Below are 23,918 nucleotides of genomic sequence, written 5' to 3' on the forward strand. Positions count from 1 at the left end.
TTTGCTTCTGCCACACAGAATTCTTTTATTGATAAGAAATACATTGAGAAACAACTAGCAGTGCTTGATTTATAACATAGAACACAACTATTTTATATTATGATCGTAAGACATCCAGAAAGTATAAAACAATGCAGATACATAAGAACACGAATCTTTCCCGAAATAGAATATTGATTTTCCTGGAATCTTCCTGGCATGCTTTCCATCCTCCCCTGCCACACCCTTTGGGGGAACCACTGCTTTCAGGGAGGAATGCACAGGGCTTGGAGCAGCATGCAATCCTATATACCTGCATGAAGTGGGCACCTGCCAAAATCTGCTGGTGAGGGCTTTGGCTACTTGCTGTGTTTAGCAGGTTTCTCCTTGAACATACTGTAGATAGGAAGCTAATACAGTCGTACCTCGGAAGTTGAACACCTTGCAACTTGAACATTTTGACTTTGCAAACCCAGAAGTGAGTGTTCCTGTTTGCAAACATTCTTTGGAACCCAAACGTCCAGCACGGCTTCCGTGGCTTCTGATTGGCTGCAGCAGCTTGGTTTCCGAACATTTTGAAAGTCGGACGGATTCCGTTCCACTTCCGAGGTACAACTGTACAGACTCGGAACAAATCACACAGCAGCCCCAGGGCTAATTTCTCTGATTTGCACACATTCCTTTATGCAAGATCTAAGCTGGGGTTTCGCTATTTTGTTTGTTTGAGGGGAGGGGGACACACACAGATATTTTAAAGGCTTGAATCCAGGCGCCAGGACATTCTTTGCATGTGCTCTGCCACCCACCACTTTGCAGGAATTGGTTTTGGAGGCTTGCAAGTTTGACTCTGGGCTGCAGTTGGTACTGCTGGATCTGCAGGGGAACTGAATCAGGCATGAACCACATTATATTAGGGAGTGCCAAAATCCTAACAGGTGGAAGAGTCTGGGACAGGCCTAAATTGAAGGTCTTTATAATGCAATTACTTTCTGCCATCTTGTTGCTGCAGACCAACAAATTCTTTTCTGGGATTTTTCTCACTTTGAGGCAGCTTCACTACTAATGAAATAGATCTGTACATGGATCCACTTATATGGTGAGGCAGTGCTTTTTTTATTCATATATATACTGGTATATATATAGGTACTCTCATTTTCCTACTCATATTGAAAAACTGCCCCTCAATGAGGCCAAACTTAGATTCACAAAATGTTTAGGAGTATGTGTACCCCCGGGGGGGAAAGCACTGCGTTGAGGTATTTTTTCACAGTATCACCACATTTATTTTATCCGCTTGCTTTTAGTGGCTTAAAGAGGGAAAGTTGGGAGACTAGAATTCCCTTTTCTCAAAGGGTCCAATTCAGGTTCAGGTTCCTATACAAATCAACAGTAAAGGTAAAGGGACCCCTGACCATTAGGTCCAGTCGTGACCGACTCTGGGGTTGCGGCGCTCATCTCGCGTTATTGGCCGAGGGAGCCAGCGTACAGCTTCCAGGTCATGTGGCCAGCATGACAAAGCCGCTTCTGGCGAACCAGAGCAGCACATGGAAACGCCGTTTACCTTCCTGCCAGAGCGGTCCCTATTTATCTACTTGCACTTTGACGTGCTTTCGAACTGCTAGGTTGGCAGGAGCTGGGACCGAGCAACGGGAGCTCACCCCGCCGCGGGGATTCGAACCGCCAACCTTCTGATCGGCAAGCCCTGGGCTCTGTGGTTTAACCCACAGTGCCACCCGCTTCAGACTATTTCCGTAGCAACCACATCACTGAGACAAGAGCAAATCAAAGGAAGATGGATAGACAAGTTATCAGATGCTTGCATCCTAATTCTCTGTGTTATTCAAATGTGACGTCACTGCATTAAATGGGCCTCACTCCAATATAAATGTGCATAGACTAGTATCAATAAATATCAAGTGGATTAATTGCTAATCAGCTGGACATTCTCTTTTCCTGACCTTAGAGATGAAACCGAAGAGAGATTTAATTAGGGGAAATTGCATGTGGAGTTTTTCAAATAAACTAATTGAGAGGCAAAAGGAGCTATGAAGAGCACAAACAGGCCTGAGCTTCAGCATTCCTCTCCAAATAATATTTGCTATTTTCGCTGTCAGGTGTCCAGAACGATAAGGCCGGCTATTGTAAGAACTGGCCAGTATGATTGCAAGCAGCTCCACTTGTTGGCTGTAGTGAGGATGCTTAGAATGGAGGAAGGAGGTGGAATAAAAAAACCAAAGGAAATGAGGACTAAGGACACACAACAGCGTCATGGTCACCCAGTCGAAATGGCCCGATTTCATTTCAACTTCTGTTTCTAGCTCATTGTGGGCTAAAGGACAAGGGGAAGTAGTTTTGGGTCACAAATCTTAAAAAGGAGGTAGCCACTATTCTCATCATACAATTGGGGGCGGGGAAGGGGCTTGTTTGCAGCCGCCCAGTGAGTTTGTGCCCTGAAGCTTCTAGCTCCAGCTTCTACACAATGGCAGGCAATACTCTCCCTGCCTCTCTCTTCACCAGGCAAACCTGCAGAGCAACAAGGTGCTTGTGGGGAGCTCAGCTTACCTTCCAGGCTGAGCTGAATGCTACACTCAGGTGAATGCTGCCCGCGGGTGAAGCCCAACGCATCTCCCCCTGATGAGAACGCCAAGCTAAACCTTTGGAGGAAAGCAACACCACTGGTTCTGTGGAACCGTCTAAAGGAGGGAGGTTCTGAAAGACGGCAAGGCACCTGGAAGAGTCTCTCCATCCAGGAGCCTTGGCAAGGCACAGCCGGTCGGCGTTTCGCCAGAGGTAAGTCCACTGCCACTCAGGTAGGGAAGCAATGCAGGTGCCATCTCAGGCAACAACCGCAGAGCCGTCATTTCCCCCTGCAGGGATTGGGCAAACCAGCCCAAGGACTATTGCCAAATCGAGCTGTGGTTGGGCAAAGGCGCAGGGTGGCATTTTGAGAGGAGGAGGAGGGACACACACAAACACACACACACACACACACACAATTTGCTTCAGAGAGTGCCAACAGAGTAAAAGGATTCTAGACCATTCAGGCTTCTTCATTCTTGATGGTGTCCAGCTCTGCAAGATCATGACTAATGTGTCCGGAGCTGGTAATCTGGAACAAAAAAGGTAGAGGCTATGTTAGGCCTGGGTTGGGCCAGAAAGTTTCTTTAAAGTTCTGCCTCTTCCCGGAGCAGCTGTTAGGCCTGCAGGAACAAACCTGCAAGGAGGGAGGGAGCATTAGGAACGTGCTCTCTCCAGGTCTCAAAAGTTTCTCGTCTGTGAAATGGGAACACTGACAAACTCCCCCACAGGGCTAATAGGATGGTGGAAAGTGGCCAATATTGTGTCAGTTAAAAACAAAAAACAAAAGAGGAGGGTTTCCAGAGATTGAGAAATCCAAATAATTACAAACCTGTATTGCTTCTCTCTTGGGTAGATTCACAGCTAGAACTGCGAAACATATACAGGTGAAACTCGGAAAATTAGAATATCGTTGAAAAGTGCATTTATTTCAGTAATGCAACATAAAATGTGAAACCAATATATGAGATGGATGCATGACATGCAAAGCAAGATATGTCAAGCCTTTATTTGTTGTAATTGTAATTATTTGTTGTTAGGCGGGTCAATTATAAATGGCATGTAATTAATGAAATGTAATAGTGATGTTTGTTTATTATTATTGTAACTATTTGGTTATTATTGTGGGATTTCCAAAAGAAAGCATTTGTAAAAATTAAAAGAAAAATAAAAAATATTAAGTTGCATTACTGAAATAAATGCACTTTTCAACAATATAATTTTCTGAATTTCACCTGTAGAAGAAGAACGAGCCTTGCTGAAAGGGAATCAGCATGGCTTCTGCACAGGGAATCTTGGGACAAGTCTTTTAGGGGCAATTGTTAGTCATGGTCATGGTCTGACGCTCTAAGCACTCCACCACATTGGCTCCAGCAGAAAAGGATCATCATACAGCTTTTAGTACACAGAAAATGCTCAGCCAGGGAAAGCCAATGTCTGTACAACCTGTATGTAGCTCAGCTTCCTTGACAACTTACCCCCACTCTGGGTGATGTAGCGGACCCACGGCAGAGCCTGGTACCCACTCTTCTCAATTATCTTCATGTACCGCACCTGGGTTAGAGAGGGGTAGCAGAGCAGAGGACAATATCAAAGGAGGACATCCGTCAACCTCCTCTAAACCACCCATCGCCAGCTGGTCACAATGAAAGGCACTTCAAGTCTACACAGCATTTTGGCAACTTGCCCCTGCCCCACCTTCTCCCAAAGAGATATTGGCTTCATCATCATAATTTACCGCCCTTCGTCCAAAGATCACAGGGCATTTCACAACAGAAAAATAGAAAATGAAAAAACAAAATATATAACAAAAGCAAAACACACCAATAACCCCCCCTCCCACAGGCACATTTAAAAGGCCATGGGATGTTAATCAGCCAAACGCCTGGTTGAGGAGAAACATATCCGCCTGGTGCCAAAATATATGTATGTAATGAAGGCGCCAGGGCATTTGTTTGTGTCCATCTCAGGTTCATGGGAAAGGAACGCTTGGATCATTATTTTTCAATGAACATTTTAAACTGGTCTCAAAGTGAAGGAAGGGCTGTAGCTCCGTGGTAGAACAGATCCTTTGCATGCAGAAGGTTCCTGATTCAATCCCAGGTAGGGCTGGGGGAAACTCCTCTGTGAAGCCCAGAACTGTCAGCATAGACAATGCCGAGCTGCTCTACGGACCAATGCAGTGGTCTGCCTTGGCATAAGGCACCTCCCTATGTTCCTAAAGGAACAATAACCTGATTGGTGAGCCATGTGTGGTTTACATGAGGGGAGGGGGAAGAGAGAGAAATGGTCAGCTTTCGTACCTGTGTATTTGCTTTGTTCAGGCTTGGGAAGTGTGTTTAATTGGGGACAGGTAAGAGAGCAGAGAAGGAAGACAAGCCATTCCACCGGTACTCCAGACATTTCCATTTCTATAAGCTAAGGAACGGAAGGGAACAACACCTTTCCCCCCTACAATGAGCTTGAAAGGACTGAGTCCCTGTTTACAGCAGCATAAATTGGATGGGAACATCCAGGAAGTCTCTTGAAAAACACCTGTTACGAGTCAACGTCCCCAATAGAGATTTATTGCGTGTCAAACCCACAGGTGATCCTGCTATCCTTGCTGGAGGAGAACTTTCAGTGCTGAGGGTTGAGCAGAAAGACTGCAGCAGACACACACACACACACACACGTTGTGGTTGTTGTTGTTGTTGTTGTTGTTGTTGTTAAAGAGGGTTGTGGGTAAGGCTAGGATTCTGGGTTGCATAGTCCCTATCCTGCCTAGGAGAGCTAGGCAGGGAGCTAGGATTCAGTGCATTCCCTATTATTATTATTATTATTAGTAGTAGTAGTAGTAGTAGTAGTAGTAGTAGTTTTCAATTTAAAAATTACAGCATTTTCCATTCTTTTACAGTAGTTCTTTTAGACGTCCCACCCAGCATTCCATGACAGTTCTTTATAAATCTTACTTAGCTGCACATACATTCATTCCTTCACCTTATTTTCCACATTCTCATAACCTTTATATGTTGTCAACTGTTGGTCACAAGGTATCCCCTACCTGGAATTTATATTTTGTTTAAATATTCCCCTAAATACTTCCACTCACTCCTCATCCATTTGCAGTGTGTTCTCTCCCATCACCAGCAGGAGCCATTGAAACAAGCTCAAATATTGGACTTCCAGAGAGTTTAAATCCTCAACTACAGTGTAATCGACATGCCCCTTTTCGTATGCAGCTTTGGGAAGAGAGTTTGAATAATTCCAAGAACCATTTTATATCAGCAGATGGTAGCTACTTGCTCTTAACGTTTTAGCCAACCACATGCCGTTTGTGCTAAATCACAGCTTGGAGTCTGCTTGCTTTTCAATCACACCACCGCCACAAAAAGCCAGCTCTCACAAGTGTACAAGGCCTCGCTTCGCCATCTCCCAATCCACTCCAGCTCACCTGTATCCCAGAGACTGTGAAGTAGGGGATCTCAAAACGGACTGAGATGGGCGGACGTCCCTCCAGCTCCTCATTCTCAACACTGGGCAGCCCAAAGTGGGCTCTCATCAAGTACTCCTTGCCACCCTGCAGAGCCAAATGCAAGAGAAGGTAAGGTCTTCTTCTTTAAGTCAATGGTTATGCAAGCCAGCCAATGCAACAACCTGACCAAGAAGTGTAAATGGAGTTCATCAATGGCCATCGGAAAGGGGCAAGAAAATCCACCGCTGGCATTTCTGGAAGTCCTTACGGATCACATCCATGTGTGTGTTTGTTTTTTTAAAATGTATTTTTATTAAATATTTCTTAGTTTACAAAAATACATGCATTGTCTCCTTTTTCAAGTTGCGTTTCTACGGATCAGTTTCATTTGTTGTGAATTATTAGTTGTGAGACATGCAGTATTAGGTTGGGAAGAAAAGCGGGGAGAGGGGAGAATCGTGAGTGGGGTGGTGATGCAAATATAATAATAATAAATGAAATAATAATAATAATTTATTTATCCCCCACCCATCTGGCTGGGTTTCCCCAGACACTCTGAGCTGCTCCCAACAGAATATTAAAAACACGACAAAACATCAAACATTAAGAACTTCCCTAAAGAGGGCTGCTTTCCAATGTCTTCTAAAAGTCAGGAAGTTGTTTATCTCCTTGACATCTGATGGGAGGGCGTTCCACAGGGAGGGTGCCACTACCAAGAAGGCCCTCTGCCTGGTTCCCCGTAACCACACTTCTCGCAGTGAGGGAACCGCCAGAAGGCCCTCGGAGCTGGACCTCTGTGTCCGGGCTGAGCGATGGGGGTGGAAACGCTCCTTCGGGTATACCTCTATTCTTTTAATTAGTGTATGTGTGGGGCTTTGCGTCAGTGTCACTTTTATGGGTTCTCTTACTATTCACTTGTTGTATTTCCTTGGTGGTGAGAGACGTTAGGGTGGCCAAGGGTTTGGTTGGTTGTCTTTGGTTGGCTGTAGTGAGATTTGTTTTTGTGTGTGTGTGTGGATTTTTGGATCAAGAGCTGTCAGGGGACCTTCCTATAGGGAACTCCCCCCCCATCCTGCTGACCAGCACTTCGCCCAGTGAGAGCAGCAGCAGTGGGTCAGGTGGGGGGCATGAGGAAGTTAGCGGGATGGAGGAGGCAAGGCTCAGTGATGTGGGAGAGCCCTTGGCCAAGAGGTGGAGGGGAACAGGCAGCCCCTTCCGGCGCCCGAATTAAGGCGCGCCACTAAACGGAAGGTCGGGAGGCGGCGTTTTGGGGTGCCCAAGCTCTTATGCTGGTCACACAACAGGAAACGTCCACTCCCGGATTCTGCAAGTGACTAGGAGGTCATGTTTTCTGTTACCTCTGCACTGTAAATACGATGCACAAGAAATCATTAAAGACAAGCATGGGCTTGGGCGTCTTTACTCAAGAGTAGCCGCAACAACACCATTACACGTGCATTCATGTTTTCTCAAGGTTTGCTGGCACCTAATGGGCAGGGGATTCATGAGCAGCTATAGCACGCTTAATAGTGGAAGCTCTTGACCAGGGGTAGGCAACCTAAGGCCCGTGGGCCGGATGCGGCCCAATCGCCTTCTCAATCCGGCCCGCGGACGGTCCGGGAATCAGCGTGTTTTTACATGAGTAGAATCTGTCTTTTTCTTTAAAATGCATCTCTGAGTTATTTGTGGGGCCTGCCTGGTGTTTTTACATGAGTAGAATGTGTGCTTTTATTTAAAATGCATCTCTGGGGTATTTGTGGGGCATAGAAATTTGTTCATATTTTTTTCCCAAACTATAGTCTGGCCCACCACAGGGTCTGAGGGACGGTGGACCGGCCCACAGCTGAAAAAGGTTGCTGACCCCTGCTCTTGACCAATACCAACTGCACTCCTCTTCCATTGTCACTCAACAAACTTGCATGAGCACTGGACCATGTAACAGAATTGCCCCCTTTTCCCTTCCCAAATGCAATGGAGATGTCCTGGGGGTTAAACCTGCATCTTTGAAGTCCTCTGCAAAATTCAAGGGACAAAATGGGGGAGGAGATTTGTGGGGAAAGGGGCATCTCTCTCTCTCTCACCGGGAACGACTTGATGCTCCAGACGACAACATTCTTCTCAGGCTGGTATTTTGCGCTGCCGATGCTGGTTTTGAACTTGGGCGAGTCGGCATCACTCGGGACCGGGACAAATATCTCTACTCCATTGGCCACAGATTGCTTCTTGAATTGGCCCTTTGCCTTTCCAAGAGGGAGAAAGACAGAGAGATGTTTGCAACAGTGTGTGTTTCCCCCATACGTCTCTGCCATAAGAGAAGGTGAGCCAAGGTACATTCTACCACATGTGGTGGACATGTAAAATAATAAAAGAATTCTGGGAAATGATATAGAATGAATTGAAAAAAATGTTTAAGATGACTTTTATCAAAAAAAAAACAGAAACCTTTTTATTGGGACTAATAGGAGATGAAATACCTAAGGACTTTAAAAGACTGTTTATGTATGCAACAATAGCCACAAGAATGCTTTTTGCGCAGAAGTGGAAGGAAGAGGAAATCCCAACTAAAGAAGAGTGGATAACCAACATGATGGACTATGCTGAAATGGCGAAGAGGACCTTGAAGATCAGACACCAAGACGATAAAAAATTTAGTAAGAGTGAAAAATTTTCATAGAATATCTTAAAGACGACTGCAGATATCTAAAAACGTTAGCAGGATTGTTATAACTCTTATAATGTAATATGACTTTAGTTTAAAAACGGGGGATACAAAATGAATTTGAAAAATGTAATTAGATGCAGTAGAAGGAATAGAAAAAAACTGGAAACCAGGGGAAGGGGAGGGGGAAGTCCGGGGATTTAAGTAATCTCAGATGTGTACAAATTGAAAATGATTTAAATGTATATGAATTTTGTCTAAAAAAACGAAAATAAAATATTTTTAAAAAGAGAGAGAGAGAAGGCGAGCCAATGCAAGCTTTGAGCCAGGAGGAGCAGAGCTCATCACTGCTTTAGTGCTCCATGGAAGACTTTGAAGTGATCTCATTTCTCCAAAGCCAATACAAATCCCGCTCTTGGATGATTTGGAGCAGCTGTTAAGAGTGAACAAAATCTATAGCAATAAATACCCAAATATATTGTGTCCTCTTTATTATGTGTTTTCCTCCAATCGCCCTCATTATGGAAGCCTTGGGTAAGGGTGGCAGTATCCCTCAAAGAGACTCACCTTCACCATAATCTCCACTCGGCTGTGAGAGAACTTCTCAATGACAGACTCTATCCAGATGAGGGGCTTCACCTTCAAGCAAAGAGAGAGAGAGAATCTCATTCATGGGGGTCCAGAGCCTCCAGCAGGTTAGGGTCAAAGAGCAAAAGGTTAATGGGAAGTGTGTCAGGCATGATGAAAGCTCAGAACACCTACAAATCCTGTCTTCTCGGCTTAATGTATACTTGATAAATCTTGTGCCACCTTGGAGCAGCCAGGCAAAAGACCCTAAGAACCAGGTCGTATTTATCTTGCATTCACCAAATAACTGTTATCATCAACATTTGGTGACTGCAAGATAAATACTGCAAATAGTTATTTTCCTATTGCTTGAACAAGTGCCAGGGCAATAGGACACATCTGATAGGAGGAGAGAGTTTTTGGAGAAACCAGCCCTTGCCTTCCTCTCAGCTTTAACATTTAACAACAATGGGTTCTATTAAGTGTCAGGTTGGGGGGAAAGAGATCTGAGAAAGAGAGCAATGCCTTTTGAAGTACTATGAGACTGTACAAAATGATGGGGTTATCTCTAGTGTGATTTATCCAACAGTGCAATACTGCATATATAGGATTGCAGTTCCACATGCATAGCTGCCAAGTACCCCGTTTTCCCCGGGAAACCCCCCGTTTTTACTTACCTTTTCCCGGTGGTCCCCCGTATCACTTCGTCTCCTGTTTTTCTCCGTTGTTTTCTCCTGCCGGCGGCCATTTTTTTTCTTTCCGATTTGCCCTTCTATGGGCACCAAAAATGGCCACCGCCGGCTTCAAAAGTCGCATCTACGCATGTCCGGAAGTGCATAGAAGCAACTTCCGGTGTCAGCGGCGGCCATTTTTGGTGCCCATAGATGGGCGGAGCGACATCGGACGTTGCATCGACGCACTTCCTGACATGCGTACAAGCGACTTTCGAAGCCGGCGGCGGCCATTTTTTGTGCCCATAGAAGGGCAAAGCGACACCGGAAGTTACGTCGACGCAACCTCCGGTGTCACATGGCTGCCGTTCCCGGATTCTGCAGTCCGGGACTTGGAAGGTAAGTCCACATGTCTTATAGCGGCAGAGAATAGATGTCTCAATATATAGAGAATCTGCACCACCACAAGGTCAGCCAGCTGCAACCGTGAGTGGCTCAAGATCTGAAGATAACGCACACGGCTTCCTCAGCAAGGAACCAGTTCGTCAACTGGGCGTAATTCCTGCTATCCTTCTGCAAGGAACTCTCTCTTCCCTGACAGCATCAGCCTATAGATAAGTAGGCAAATGACCTAGCTGGGCATGGATCAATAAGAAAAAAGCGCTAATCTGGGAAAATTAGGCAGCTACTGCCTCAGTGCAACCATGCACCAAGGAGTTCCCTCACAGTACCCAATGAAGATGAGATCACCATGGCATCACTTTTTCCTAGGGTCTGAATCCCAGACTAACCTGTGTGTTCAGCCGATAGGACATGAGCTCAAAATCTCCATCAGGTGGGATAAAGGAGATGGTCCGGTCATTGTCAAAACGTGACAGCCGCACGCATTGATGGAACTTGACGTCCTCCAGCTCCACAGACTTACTTTTTCCACCTGAGAAGTCAGAAGTGTGCCTGTCACAATTGCCCAGGGGGTAGCAGGGGAGAGACTATGCTCTAGCCAGAAAGAAATAGCTGCCCATCCTTGTGATTCTTGGCCTCTCAGAACTCCAAGCCTTCAGTGGGGAAGGTGCTTGCAAAGGAGGGTGTTTTTTTAAAGTTATCATTAAAGCCCTCAACTTTAAAACGCAAACACACAAAGACTGGAAGCAGCAGAAATATGCGAGTATTTGGCAGAAAAGAACAGAGGCTGTCCATTCCCAAAACACAAGATCCACACCATGGGAAATGGGTTTGACTAGCCAGCTAAACCAGGTGAGAATGGGTCTCAAACCCTCCATGAGTTAGGGACTTTCCTTGCATGCAAAGACGGGCTCTGCTGAATGAAGCAGATGAGACCAAGAGTGGGTCCAATGGTGAAGAAGGCAGTTTCTGCCTTTGCCATAGAGGGAAGTGAGGGGTAGATGGGGCTCGCCCAGCTGGGAAGGGAGCCCCTCTAGAAGGGAAACTCTCTCATCCTAAACCTCTGCTGCTTTGTAGTACTGTATATCTTCAGGAGGTAAAGGTAAAAAGGTAAAGGGACCCCTGACCATTAGGTCCAGTCGTGACTGACTCTGGGGTTGCGCGCTCATCTCGCATTATTGGCCGAGGGAGCCGGCGTATAGTTTCCAGGTCATGTGGCCAGCATGACAAAGCCGCTTCTGGCAAACCAGAGCAGCACATGGAAACGCCGTTTACCTTCCCGCTGTAGCGGTTCCTATTTATCTACTTGCATTTTGACGTGCTTTCGAACTGCTAGGTTGGCAGGAGCTGGGACCAAGCAACGGGAGCTCACCCCGTCACAGGGATTCGAACCGCCGACCTTCTGATCAGCAAGCCCTAGGCTCAGTGGTTTAACCACAGTGCCACCTGGGTCCCTATCTTCAGGAGAAGAAAAGGCTAAGGAGTGAATTCTACGCCAATCTGCAGTAAAGTCCCTAAGGTGGTTGGATGGCACCTCGGACACCTCCTTCCGGCCACTCCTGCAGCCAAGCCGGTGCCAAATGTCTTCCTCTACTTTCCTTTGGACCCCGTCAGCAAGGGGGGGGTGTCTTGTCGTCTGGGCAGCCCAGGATCTCCAGGCTTGCGCCCCAGGGAGGCCACTTGGGTGCTGTTAACACAGCGTATGTCTTCACCCCTGGAGGCACACTCCATTCTTTCTCAAGACTGATGGATGGCAACAGCAGCAGCAGCAATTGTTTTTTAATGAATGCTTTCCCTCACCTATGTTTTTTAATTGTTTCTGCTCTAGCTGTGCAAGCCACCTTGAGTCCCAGGCAGGGGGAAAGCTGTGATGCAAATGAATAAGACTAATAATTGATCATAATGATGAGAATAATAAAAGGTCCTCTCTCCCCTCCCAAATAAAGTTACCAGCAAGTTAATGATTAATGAAAGAAACAGCATTTTTCATAGACACACCCAGATGTGTGGGTGCTGCTCTGGTGTTTCAGTGCAGAGGGAAAGATGCCCCCCCCAAAAAAATGTACTTTCATGAATGCTACTTTTAAAAATAAGCTCCTGGGCTGAAATTACACCTTATCCACATAAGATGAAAAACCACAACAATAAGCAAAATCTCTACTGTGCTCCCCAGCCAAATCTAGTGTCATTCAGCCCAACACCTCCTGCTGCTGGAGGCTCTCTCTGCCCAGCCCACCCAACTGCTGGTGCTCCTGCTTTCAGGGCACTGGGTGACTTACGTCCTGTGATCTCAAAGAGCACCCTGTCGTTGAGGCCCAAACGCAGCTCTGGCATGCCGGAGAGGAAGACTTTCAGCTTGATGGAGCCCACAATCTCACTCAGCAGGACACTCCCATTGGCATTAACCTGGAAGAGAGAGCAGAGTCTGAGTCTCAGGGTCACAATTCCTCTCCTCTCCTCTCTTTGCCTGGAAGAAGGGTGGCTTTTCCCTCCTGTCCCTGATAACAGCCAGGCTGAAATTGCAGCACTAGTCTTGGAATGAGCTAGTTCAGTTTAATGCAGTTTGCTGAATTAGTTCAAAAATCTCTTAACTATGCTTTATAGTAGAGTGAAACCCAGCCAGATTGGCGGGGTAGAATCATAGAATTATAGAGTTGGAAGAGACCACAAGGGCCATCCAGTCCAACCCCCTGCCAAGCAGGAAACACCATCAAAGCATTCTTGACATATGCCTGTCAAGCCTCTGCTTAAAGACCTCCAAAGAAGGAGACTCCACCACACTCCTTGGTAGCAAATTCCACTGCCGAACAGCTCTTACTGTCAGAAAGTTCTTCCTAATGTTTAGGTGGAATCTTCTTTCTTGAAGTTTGAATCCATTGCTCCGTGTCCGCTTCTCTGGAGCAGCAGAAAACAACCTTTCACCCTCCTCTATATGACATCCTTTTATATATTTGAATATGGCTATCATATCACCCCTTAACCTTCTCTTCTCCAGGCTAAACATACCCAGCTCCCTAAGCCGTTCCCCATAAGGCATTTTTTCCAGGCCTTTGACCATTTTGGTTGCCTTCCTCTGGACACGTTCCAGCTTGTCAGTATCCTTCTTGAACTGTGGTGCCCAGAACTGGACACAGTACTCCAGGTGAGGTCTGACCAGAGCAGAATACAGTGGTACTATTACTTCCCTTGATCTAGACTCTATACTCCTATTGATGCAGCCCAGAATTGCATTGGCTTTTTTAGCTGCTGCATCACACTGTTGACTCATGTATATGGGGTATAAATAATAATAAAAAAATATTATATCATAAAATTGTGGAAACCATTTGGAAATAGTGTATTTCTGAGGTTTGATGGCTCATAACCCCACTTTTTGGAGTAACACCATGAAATTATATATCAATAGAAAGATAATTTAATGAAGAATGTAATGCAACAAAGTTTGTTCAATTATCTGTATTCTATCAAAGGTTATAGCCAAATAACCAGAAAAAGGAAGCACAACTTGCTTAGGTTGAAATGTAGTAGTTTTCCTTCATTTGAATTTAGCCAATGAGCATGAGTGCTTAGAGAGACAATCACGTGTTATGTGCCATCAAACCTCGGAAATGCACTTTTTCCAAAAGGTTTCCACAATTTTGGCTACTAGTATAGTTCCCACAACTGCCGAGTGAACTGAATGTGAAGTGTTCATTTTAAATGTTCTCTTAGCTTCAGGTTCAATCTCCTACATGCATTTTCTACTGATTAGATTCTTTGGGCTTTGAAGTTTAAAGAGCTTAATTGTTGGGAATAATAAACCAAACAATTCACATTCCACTGTGTTTTCTTAAGCATATTTTATACTTCAGCACAGCAGCTTGTAACATTCCGAATGCTGAAGGTAAAATAGTTTGGATGTATTTGAACTGAACATGAACAGAACTAAAGGGACGAATATAAACTGGAATTAGTTCCTTTTTGGACACATTGAATTTGAATTCAAACTAGTCCCTTTTTAAAATGAACTTTCAAAGCCCAGGAAAGTTACCCACCAGTATACAAAACATCATGGAAACCACATTATTCAGTACTTCGATGTGCTGTGTGCAAACTGAAATCATGTATGAGTCCCAACATAATGAAAGTAACAATGTGATGAACTGTGAAATTGTTTGTTTTGTTTGTGCGTTGTGTTTTGTTTGTTGTTATTCTATAAAATTTAATTTAAAAATCATTATGAAATCATATATGAGTGGGCAGACTCAGGCATATTGGATCTGCGCCAAGGGCCTTCTGGCGGGAAGTGAGATTACAGGGAACCAGACAGAGGGCCTTCTCGGTAGTGGCACCCGCCCTGTGGAACGCCCTCCCATTAGATGTCAAGGAAATAAGCACTATCTTATTTTTAAAAGACATCTGAAGGCAGCCCTGTTTAGGGAAGCTTTTAATATTCAATGCTGTACTGTTTTAATACTCGATTGGGAGCCGCCCAGAGTGGCTGGGGAAACTCAGCCAGATGGGCGGGGTATAAATAATAAATTATTATTATTATATGCTTTGTTTTTGCACTAGAAACCAGAGATCCTCCAACTGGATCTAGGTGCAAAATGGGGGGTGGAGAGAGAAACAGCACACAAAATTAAGGAACATGCTCAGCCCAGGAAGTGGATCTCAGGACTAGAACTGACGGGGAGAACCATAAAAGTCACTTTGTGCTCCTGGGGGTGGGGGAAACGTGGGATATTTGCATTGCAGGGTGTTGGACTAGATGGCATTTGGGATCCCTTCCAACTCTACGATTCTATGAAATGCACTAAATAAATAAACGCACTCTAATCATAAAGAGATAAAGAGGGAGAAATCTACTCCTGCCCTTCATTTCAGCAGAAAGGGGTGCAGAGCAGCTTCTGTTGCTATTGAGAAACCCCGAAATCGCCCAGGGATCTCCAGTAGAACAGTTTCTTTCCTAGAGCAATTTTGGCCTTAAATGGAAACTCTGGACTTTGAAGTCATCTTAATTATCTGTTATATTGTTCTGTATTGTATTGTGCTTATTAGCATTTTAATTTATGTGGAGTGTCCTATTTGAGTTGATATAGCAACCGAGAAAATTCGTTGTTCCCACAAGGGGACAATGGCAATAAAGATTTGTTCTAATTCTAAGTCTAGATCCCGAGCTACCTTTTGCCCACTCTCCTTTTCTCATCTTATCATCGTCTCTTCCGAGCTCGTTTGCTGTCAAAGCTGATGCTCTGAGAGGAGAAAACACTGGTTCAGGGCTGATCACTACCATCCCTGCGGGAGCACCACCGTCGCCATTGGAAACCAGCACTTATCTCAAGGGAGATACACACGCCCTTCTCTGAGCAGCTGCCAGCGACACAGCTTTCCTCCTGCACTCCGCTGAGAAAGGCCAAGCACCTGAGCAACTTCATGCCACCAGAGTTGATACCCATGTAATATTTAAAGGAAGGGAATTCCGATGGGGCAGGTGCCGGAACACGAGAGGCCATGCCAACTTTTTAGGCTCCTCGTAATGTTGTCCGGATCCCTACGTACTTAGGTGAGTCAGACAGACCCCCCCATTCCTGCATTCACTCACCAGCAGATTGACAGATTCAATGACATCAATGAAGACTTCGTTCTTCTTATATTTGATGCCCTCCGACCTCCAGGAGACTGCATTGGTGACGGTGGGTGGAACACGAGATTTGCCCGTGTCGAGCTTGTTGCCCTGTTGAGTGATGTACCTACAACAGGGTGAAGGGGGGGGCAATATCAAGATCTAGAATGGCCCTCATAAGATGCAGTTGTTCCACCTCCCAACAAGCGCACCTTTTCAGAGGATTGCGGGGGACTGTAAAGAGCACTTTCTGCTCTCTAAAGCAGATTCAGAATCTCAGCAAAACTTCACATTGCCTGATCTGAAATGCCAATTCAGAATAAAATGCATGTTTGAAGCATTGATAGTTCAGATTTTGACATTTGCTTCTGAGCCCCACAACACTGAAATTTTAAAAAATTCCTTCCAGCAGCACCTTAGAGTTTGTCATTGGTATGAGCTTTCGTGTGCATGCACACTTCTTCAGATACACTGAAACAGAATCATAGAAGAATCATAGAATCATAGAGTTGGAAGGGACCACAAGGGCTATCCAGTCCAACCCCCTGCTGAGCAGGAAACACCATCAAAGCATTCTTGACATATGCCTGTCAAGCCTCTGCTTAAAGACCTCCAAAGAAGGAGACTCCACCACACTCCTTGGTAGCAAATTCCACTGCTGAACAGCTCTTACTGTCAGAAAGTTCTTCCTAATGTATAGGTGGAATCTTCTTTCTTGTAGTTTGAATCCATTGCTCCATGTCCGCTTCTCTGGAGCAGCAGAAAACAACCTTTCTCCCTCCTCTATATGACATCCTTTTATATATTTGAACATGGCTATCATATCACCCCTTAAGCTTCTCTTCAGAAGTGTATCTGAAGAAGTGTGCATACACATGAAAGCTCATACCAATGACAAACTTAGTTGGTCTCTAAGGTGCTGCTGGAAGGAATTTTTTTATTTTGTTTCGACTACGTCAGACCAACACAGCTACCTCCCTGAAACTGAAATTTAAGTATCTCTTCAGACCTCATTTCCCTCAAACTGAGGCCTCCTCAGAAATAAAGTTTGGCCCAAGCAGAATGATTAACATCTGAATTTAACACTTGAGATTTTACACACGGGGAAACGTTTTGTTCCACTTGAACTCCTATACACCCACCCTCAGCACAGGTAGTTTTCAAATCCTTTTAGGTCATTTATTTGCACAATGCCAGAAAGAGGTAGCAGGAAAGCAGGGGGGGGGGAGGTTAGGAGAGGGGGAATAGACCAAATGACTCACTCCTGCAAAATTTTACTATCTGTTGTCTGGGGAAACCCAAAATCCATAAGCTCATCCAGCAGTTCATACACAATGACAAAATTGTCGCGGATACTCTCTTCTTCCAGCTCTTTGAAATATTCAGAAAAGACCTGACAATGAGAGAATGAAAGGTTTCACCCTACTGGATTTTATACAGAAGAGGTGACACACACACACACCAAGCCCAGGGGTGAAGATCCTAGAATTCTGCAGCCCCAATACCCAAATTCCGGAACTTTGATCCATCTGCATTTGGGTCAAGTGCATCTTTCTTGCAGAATTCCCAGTGTGGGATGCATTAGTTATTGGACAAGGAAGATAGGTCGGCCCTTCTGGTATGAATAAGGGGCAGAGAGTTGGCTTCATATGGGTTGCTATACCCCCATTCCAGCCTTGCCAGATGGCGACTTCTACTTCAGTTTTTCCCAAACGTCAGATAAGCAGCACACTTTTATTCTGAATTAAAGTGGGAGGCAAATGCAAAGTAAATTGGATTTACATTTAAAGTCCTTAAGTGTAAGAGTGTTGTTTTAAACTGGTTTCTGTTGGTGCTAAAATGTTGTTGTTGTTTAATTGCTCTGTTGTTTTAACTGTTGTAAATCAGAGACGGGGAACCTATAGCTCTCCAGATGTTGCAAGCTACAACTTCCATCATCTCTGTCTATTTGCCATGCTGGCTCAGGCTGGTGGGAGCTTCTGGAGGGCACAAATTCCTCACCCCTGCTGCAAATATTATAAAACTGGGCCTTGAAGTTATTATTACCCTTTAACAAAACTTGAGAGTGAATACGCTAAAAGACAGCATACAAGTTTAGTTTTCAAAGGCTGGAATCAACGGGGTAGAAGAAGCCAGATTTTATGCTACGAAGGGCAGACTGGTCTTTCATAAAAGGCAAAGGGACCCTTGACCATTAGGTCCAGTGGTGACCGACTCTGGGGTTGCGCGCTCATCTCGCATTATTGGCCGAGGGAGCCGGCGTATAGCTTCCAGGTCATGTGGCCAGCATGACAAAGCCGCTTCTGGCAAACCAGGGCAGCACATGGAAACGCCGTTTACCTTCCCGCTGTAGCGGTTCCTATTTATCTACTTGCATTTTGACATGCTTTCGAACTGCTAGGTTGGCAGGAGCTGGGACCAAGCAACGGGAGCTCACCCCGTCACAGGGATTCGAACCACCAACCTTCTGATCAGCAAGCCCTAGGCTTAGTGGTTTAACCACAGCACCACCTGGGTCCCATACCAGATCCTGGTCTTTCATACCAGACCCTAAAAGGATGCTGTCAGGGTTTGTAGTGCCAAGAGGAAACCAAAACCCTTAAGATCATTTGCAGGGAGGGCAGGGATGCCAACCTGACCAAAATATTGGGGGACCCCAGGTATGCCCTGCCCCGCACAATCGATCACATGGCGCAATGGACACACAGCATTTGAATGGCAATGCCCATCAGCTTTGGGGGCCCCATCAAATATTTTATGGGGGGGAAGGGACCTCAGCCCCTAGGAGATGGCTCCTATGGGGTAGGGTGATTGTTGTCTGCATGCTACTCCAAGCCAACAGAAGAATGGAGTGGGGAACTCAAAGATAGCAACAGCCTTTCCTATCTTGGTGCCCTGTTGTTCTTTGTACGTTTAAAAATGGCTTCTTGACTTACCTCTACCACTTTATAGAGAAAGGAGTACACCAGTGAGGCATTGGCATTCTTCATGGTTAAGGCCACCACTGCATGAAAGGTTATGGGTAAAGAAAAAGATTTCTGAACTGCCGGACTAGAGACTTGGGAAGGAGTATTGGCTTTGGGGGACTCTAGCCTAAACAGAGGACATAGCCACCAATGTCAGGCAGTAGATGAACATTGGGATGCACAGAACCCTCCTGTGGATTCTTCAAAGGTTAAGTTTCCTTCGACTGGATCTTGCACCAGTTTGCAGTTTCCCCTTTTTGGGACCAGCCTTTCAGCTCTCATCTCACAACTCAGCTCCTAACATGAGGCTTCCGTCTAGCCAAAAGGATTCTGCACATGCTTCATTCTTGCCCTTTCTCTATCATTCCAAACAAGTTCAGAAATGCAGGGCCTGCAATCTCCACTTGACTGAAACTTAAGAGCACAGGGCAAGGCTAACTGCAAACAAACTGCCAACATCATATTGCTGTTATACAAATCTATGGTGCAACTGCATTTAGAATACTGTGTGCCGTTCACGCAGCACATACAGGTGAAACTTGGAAAATTAGAATATCATTGAAAAGTGTATTTATTTCAGTAATGCAACTTATTATTATTATTATTATTTATTTTAATTTTTACAAACACTTTCTTTTGGAAATTCAGCAGTAATAAAACGAATAGTTGCAATAATACAAAAATAAACATCGCTATTACATTTAATTAATTACATTCCATTTATGATTGACCCACCTAACGACAAATAATTACAATTAAAACAAATAAAGGTTTGACATATCTTGCTTTGCATGTCATGCATCTATCTCATATATTGGTTTCACCTTTTAAGTTGCATTACTGAAATAAATGCACTTTTTGACAATACTCTAATTTTCCGAGTTTCACCTGTAGTCAAGACTATGGCTCTCCCTCCCAGAGAAGGCAGTGATGGCCCCCAAACTTGAATGGCTTTAGGAGACAAATTCATGGAGGAAAAGGCTACGTGGTACCTCTACTTACGAATAACTCTACTTACGAATGTTTCTACTTACGAATGGAGCTCTCTCCGCCATCTTGGATGTGGTTTAGATAGGATTTTTTCTACTTATGAATTTTTAGATAGGGTTGCTTCTGCTTACGAATTTTTTCTCCCAATGCATTCCTATGGGATTCGACTTACAATTTTTTTCGACTTACAAATGTGCGTTCGGAACGCATTAAATTCGTAAGTAGAGGTACCACTGTACCTGCCCTGCTGGCTATGCTCCACAGATGGAGGCAGTAGTTAGTGCTTCTGAATCCAGTTTGACTTGGGTTTTGCCCCTCACAGGGGCAGCAGCATCCCACCCCCCCTCCCCAGAATTAGCTCAGGCTCTGAAAGGATACAGTAAATGTTGCTGTGCTTGATCCAAAGGAAATGCACTTTTCCGCGGGACAGGAGTGGCGTCAAGGCACTTTCTTCCTCCTTCTGCATCAAGAGCGGCATGAAGTAGTCAATCTCTGACATGCTCACATCTCCTTTGTAGTTGCGGCTGATGAGTGGCTAGAGGATGGGAAGGAAGCTTAAGTCACGCTAGCCTTGCATGGCTAACACTGAGACACCCATCGTGCGTTGCTCACTGATGCTTCCTCTAAGTAGCACCTTGTATGTCATTCATCCACATACCATTTTCCAGGGAGGAGGTTTAGACTGGGACCCTTTACCCACTTACCTGGGAGTAAGCCCCATGGAACTTAATAGGACAGACATCTGAGTAGACACTTGAAGACTTGAAGATGCAAGTTTTCAAGGTTGCATTCTCACCCTGTTTTCCCTGACCACGTACGTGAGTCATAGCACATCCTGGTCAAATAAACAATAGCTCTTCTCTTAGGTTCTCTCCTTTGTGCTTTTCAGAGCCGGCTCTGCCATTAGGTAGAAGCGGCAATTGCCTCAGGTGACAGCTGCCACAGCCTCACTTCTAACCATTTGCCTCTGTGGGAGAACAGAGATGTGCACCACAACCCTCTCATGCACCCTCTAAACTTGCCAGCTGCTGTCGGGTGCGATGGAGGAAACCATCCCCCTAGCACAGCTGAAGTAAGATTCAACTGCCAATCTGGCCAGCTTCTCTACATGGAACAGGGAGGGAGGCAATATCGTCCTTTGCTTCAGGAAGCAAATTGTCTTGTTCCAGCCCTGGTCTTTTTCATCCTTTGATGAAGTTGTTATTTTAGAGGTGTGATGGGAGGGAAAGGAAAGTGCAACTGTACCATAATATTCCCCACTTCCACAGCTGTCTCTGTCACGGACCAGGCTTCACTTTCATGCCACACTTATTTTCAAAAAATGCGATACTGTACCTCCATGATTTTGCCTGCACAAGACGCAGCGCATAAACTCAGCTTTGTGTAAGATAGGGGGCACCCATCATCAGAAGGTTCCCCAAGTACTTCACTTGCAGCAAACTCCTATAGCTAACTACTCCAAAAGTAAGTCCCATTGAGTTCAGTTTGGTTTGCTTCCATGAAGGTAGGTATGGGAATGCAGCCTTAATAGTTGTAGTTGTTATTAATAGCATGCATGTAGATGAATTTTTGGATTGTTTAGAAATGCTTAATCAGAGTACCATTTAACAGCCCCTTAAGGTAGTCAGTATATTTATTACCATCCTATTACAGAATTGGGGGGTGTGTGTTATTTAGACCAGGCATAGGCAAACCCGGCCCTCCAAGTGTTTCGGGACAACAACTCCCATCATCCCTAGCTAACAGGACCAGGGGTCAGGGATGATGGGAGTTGTAGTCCCAAAACATCTGGAGGGTGGAGTTTGCCTATGCCTGATGTAGACTGTGGTTTGCCTAACAACATGTAGTAAAGCTATAGCTGTGCTGAGACTTGCATTATTACACAGTAATTGTAATTGTTAATAAAATTGCTTTGTGTGTGTGTGTGGGAGGGGATTCTATAAGAACGGGGGTGGGGGTGGGGAGTAAATGGCTGAACGGTATTAGCATGCTTCTCATACCAGAATTGAACAAACTGAGGATTCTAGCAAATAAATCTTGTTTGTCACCAATCTCCTCAATCTTGTGTTCAGATGTTGACTTTTCCACTCACATTCTTAACTGCTACCTTGCGCTAGCTCTGATACTATTCCTCTCTTCCGCAAATTGGCCTGCTACTGTTCTGAACCCTGCTATCAACTGTTGTTGCTGTTTTGAACGGGTAGCAGCAGGCAGTTCCAGTGTGCACAGCTTATCACCGATAAAACAAATGTTTCCAGTTTCTGTTCCTTAAAGTGATGGGCTCAGGACTCATTCTGCTCTGCTGCTACAGCTCTGGCCCTGCTCTTTAACCCATTTGAAGCAACCCAGCTGGTCGAACAGGCTTCCCTGATGCAACCAGAGCCACCAGGGTGGCAGCAAGCCGGTCCACACATTCCCAGGCTGCCTCCGCTCACTAAGCGGCCACAATTTTCAGACCCTTCCTCAGCCTAGAAAAGGAGGGCTGAAAGGAAACTCTTCCATACCAGCTGCAACAGGAAAGAGCCTGCAATGGAGCACCAAGAAGCCCCAGCTCTGGGATAGGGGGTGGCCAGCCAGACGCAGCACAGGTGGGCCCCATCTCCTGGAAGGTGGCAGCTGTGGGAAGAAACCTTGGCAGCAGGGCCAGGAGCCTCCATCACTCTCCTTGTGCCCAGAGGCAAAGGTGGCCTAGCAGTTAGAAGGCACAGCCAGGCCACCTGGGTGCTACTCCTCTCCCCAGCTGGTCTCAAGAGACTTTAACTTCCTCTTCTCTAGGCTGAAAAGTGAAGGGGGCGGGATAAGGGTACACACAGTATGAATGGAAGTCTAACACCCAGAAACTTGGATCTGCCGAGCGGAAATACTGGAGGGCGTAGAGAGAAGGGGAACTTATTTGGGAAACTTCGCCTGTAGGGTGGAGTCTGCTCTTCAGGTGCTCTGCCCCACCTGAGAGGAAGATCTGGGGGGGTCACACTCACCTTGCCTTTCAGGTCAAGGATAAAAACTGCCGAGGCGGACATGCTGCTGGTGCGCCCACTTCCTCCTCCTCCTCTCTGCTTCGCTCGCTCTCGGCAGCCACCTGGGCTAGGTGAGGGCACTGCGCCTACAGGTGAGCTGAGCTGCCTTAAAGGAGAGGAGGCGGAGGCAGCAGCAGCAGGAGGGTGTGGGATAGAAGTCCTCCGACAGAAAGGAAGTGGGAGGACAGACGTCGCGGTTTCTCTCGAGCGAGGGGCCGGACAGGCGTCGTGTGCACGCGACGCGCGCAAGCGAGTCGCCCCATAGGATCCCAGCCGGGACCCCGATCCCGTAAGAAGAGAGGCTGGGAAGCAGAGAAACGCCCCGTTCTTAATTCTCCACTCGGTTTCCTCATAGAATCCGGATGATGAGTTGGGTTTAGTTTGGTTGGGTTGTAAGTCTCTTTGAGTTGCCCCGGGCAAGTTAAAGGGAGTAACAAATTTAATAAATACCAAACAATAGCCATAATGATGACGACATGGGCGTGGCCAAAGAGGGGCGCCCCCCTAAATCAAGTAAATCAATAAAACTTAATTGAGGTTCTGAGGGGCCCCCCCAACATAAATCCTGGCTACGCCCATGGATGATGTTGATGAAAGGCTCACTTGGTGCCTTCAATCAATATATATCTTTAGGCACCAGGCGAAAAGGTTTCTCTTCAACCAGGCTGATTAACATTCTATGGCTTTTTATTAATATAATTTTTATTAACATTTCTGTTTTACAATTTAAAGTACTCATTTTTACATCTTTAAGATATCAATGACTTTCCTTCTTCTCTTTCCATGGTTCATTTTACATATCATAAATCCCTGCATATTTTACAGAAACTATACCTTTCAGTATTGCATTATTACATTCATCAAAATTTATTTACACTGTTGAATTTATCTTAATGCTGCTGCCAGCGTTTTCAGCTGTACACAGTTATTTCCCATATAGTCAATAAACGTTTTCCAATTTTCTCTAAACGTATGTTCTTCTTGTTCTCTTTTTCTATATGTTAAGTCTGCAAGCTGAGCATATTCCATCA

General features: G+C 45.4%; 1 protein-coding gene across 1 annotated transcript; it reads right to left on the bottom strand.

Annotated features, from left to right (window-relative positions):
- AP1M2 (adaptor related protein complex 1 subunit mu 2) lies at positions 1 to 23,008 on the bottom strand. Its single transcript, XM_035097295.3, has 12 exons — positions 22,849 to 23,008; positions 20,249 to 20,405; positions 18,851 to 18,918; positions 17,177 to 17,307; positions 15,894 to 16,041; positions 12,589 to 12,715; positions 10,699 to 10,841; positions 9,237 to 9,308; positions 8,092 to 8,250; positions 5,990 to 6,115; positions 4,035 to 4,110; positions 1 to 3,088 (listed from the first exon to the last, which is right to left on the bottom strand). Exons 1-12 carry the CDS (start codon positions 22,888 to 22,890, stop codon positions 3,066 to 3,068), a joined length of 1,272 nt encoding a protein of 423 aa, XP_034953186.2. The 5' UTR covers positions 22,891 to 23,008; the 3' UTR covers positions 1 to 3,065.
- Positions 23,009 to 23,918: the final 910 nt, after the last annotated feature.

Source organism: Zootoca vivipara, chromosome 15, assembly GCF_965207765.1.
Source record: "Zootoca vivipara chromosome 15, rZooViv2.hap1.1, whole genome shotgun sequence".
Taxonomy (NCBI): domain Eukaryota; kingdom Metazoa; phylum Chordata; class Lepidosauria; order Squamata; family Lacertidae; genus Zootoca; species Zootoca vivipara.

What these genes read in the sequence shown, in the direction of transcription:
- AP1M2 (XM_035097295.3), bottom strand. Translation starts at nt 22,890, where the DNA reads ATGTCCGCCTCGGCAGTTTTTATCCTTGACCTGAAAGGCAAG. An exon ending in CCTATCGGCTGAACACACAG is followed by an intron (nt 9,309 to 10,698) that starts GTTAGTCTGGGA and finishes CTTTGCTTGAAG; the next exon opens with GTGAAGCCCCTCATCTGGAT. An exon ending in GGAGCATCAAGTCGTTCCCG is followed by an intron (nt 6,116 to 8,091) that starts GTGAGAGAGAGA and finishes TTGGCTCTGCAG; the next exon opens with GGTGGCAAGGAGTACTTGAT.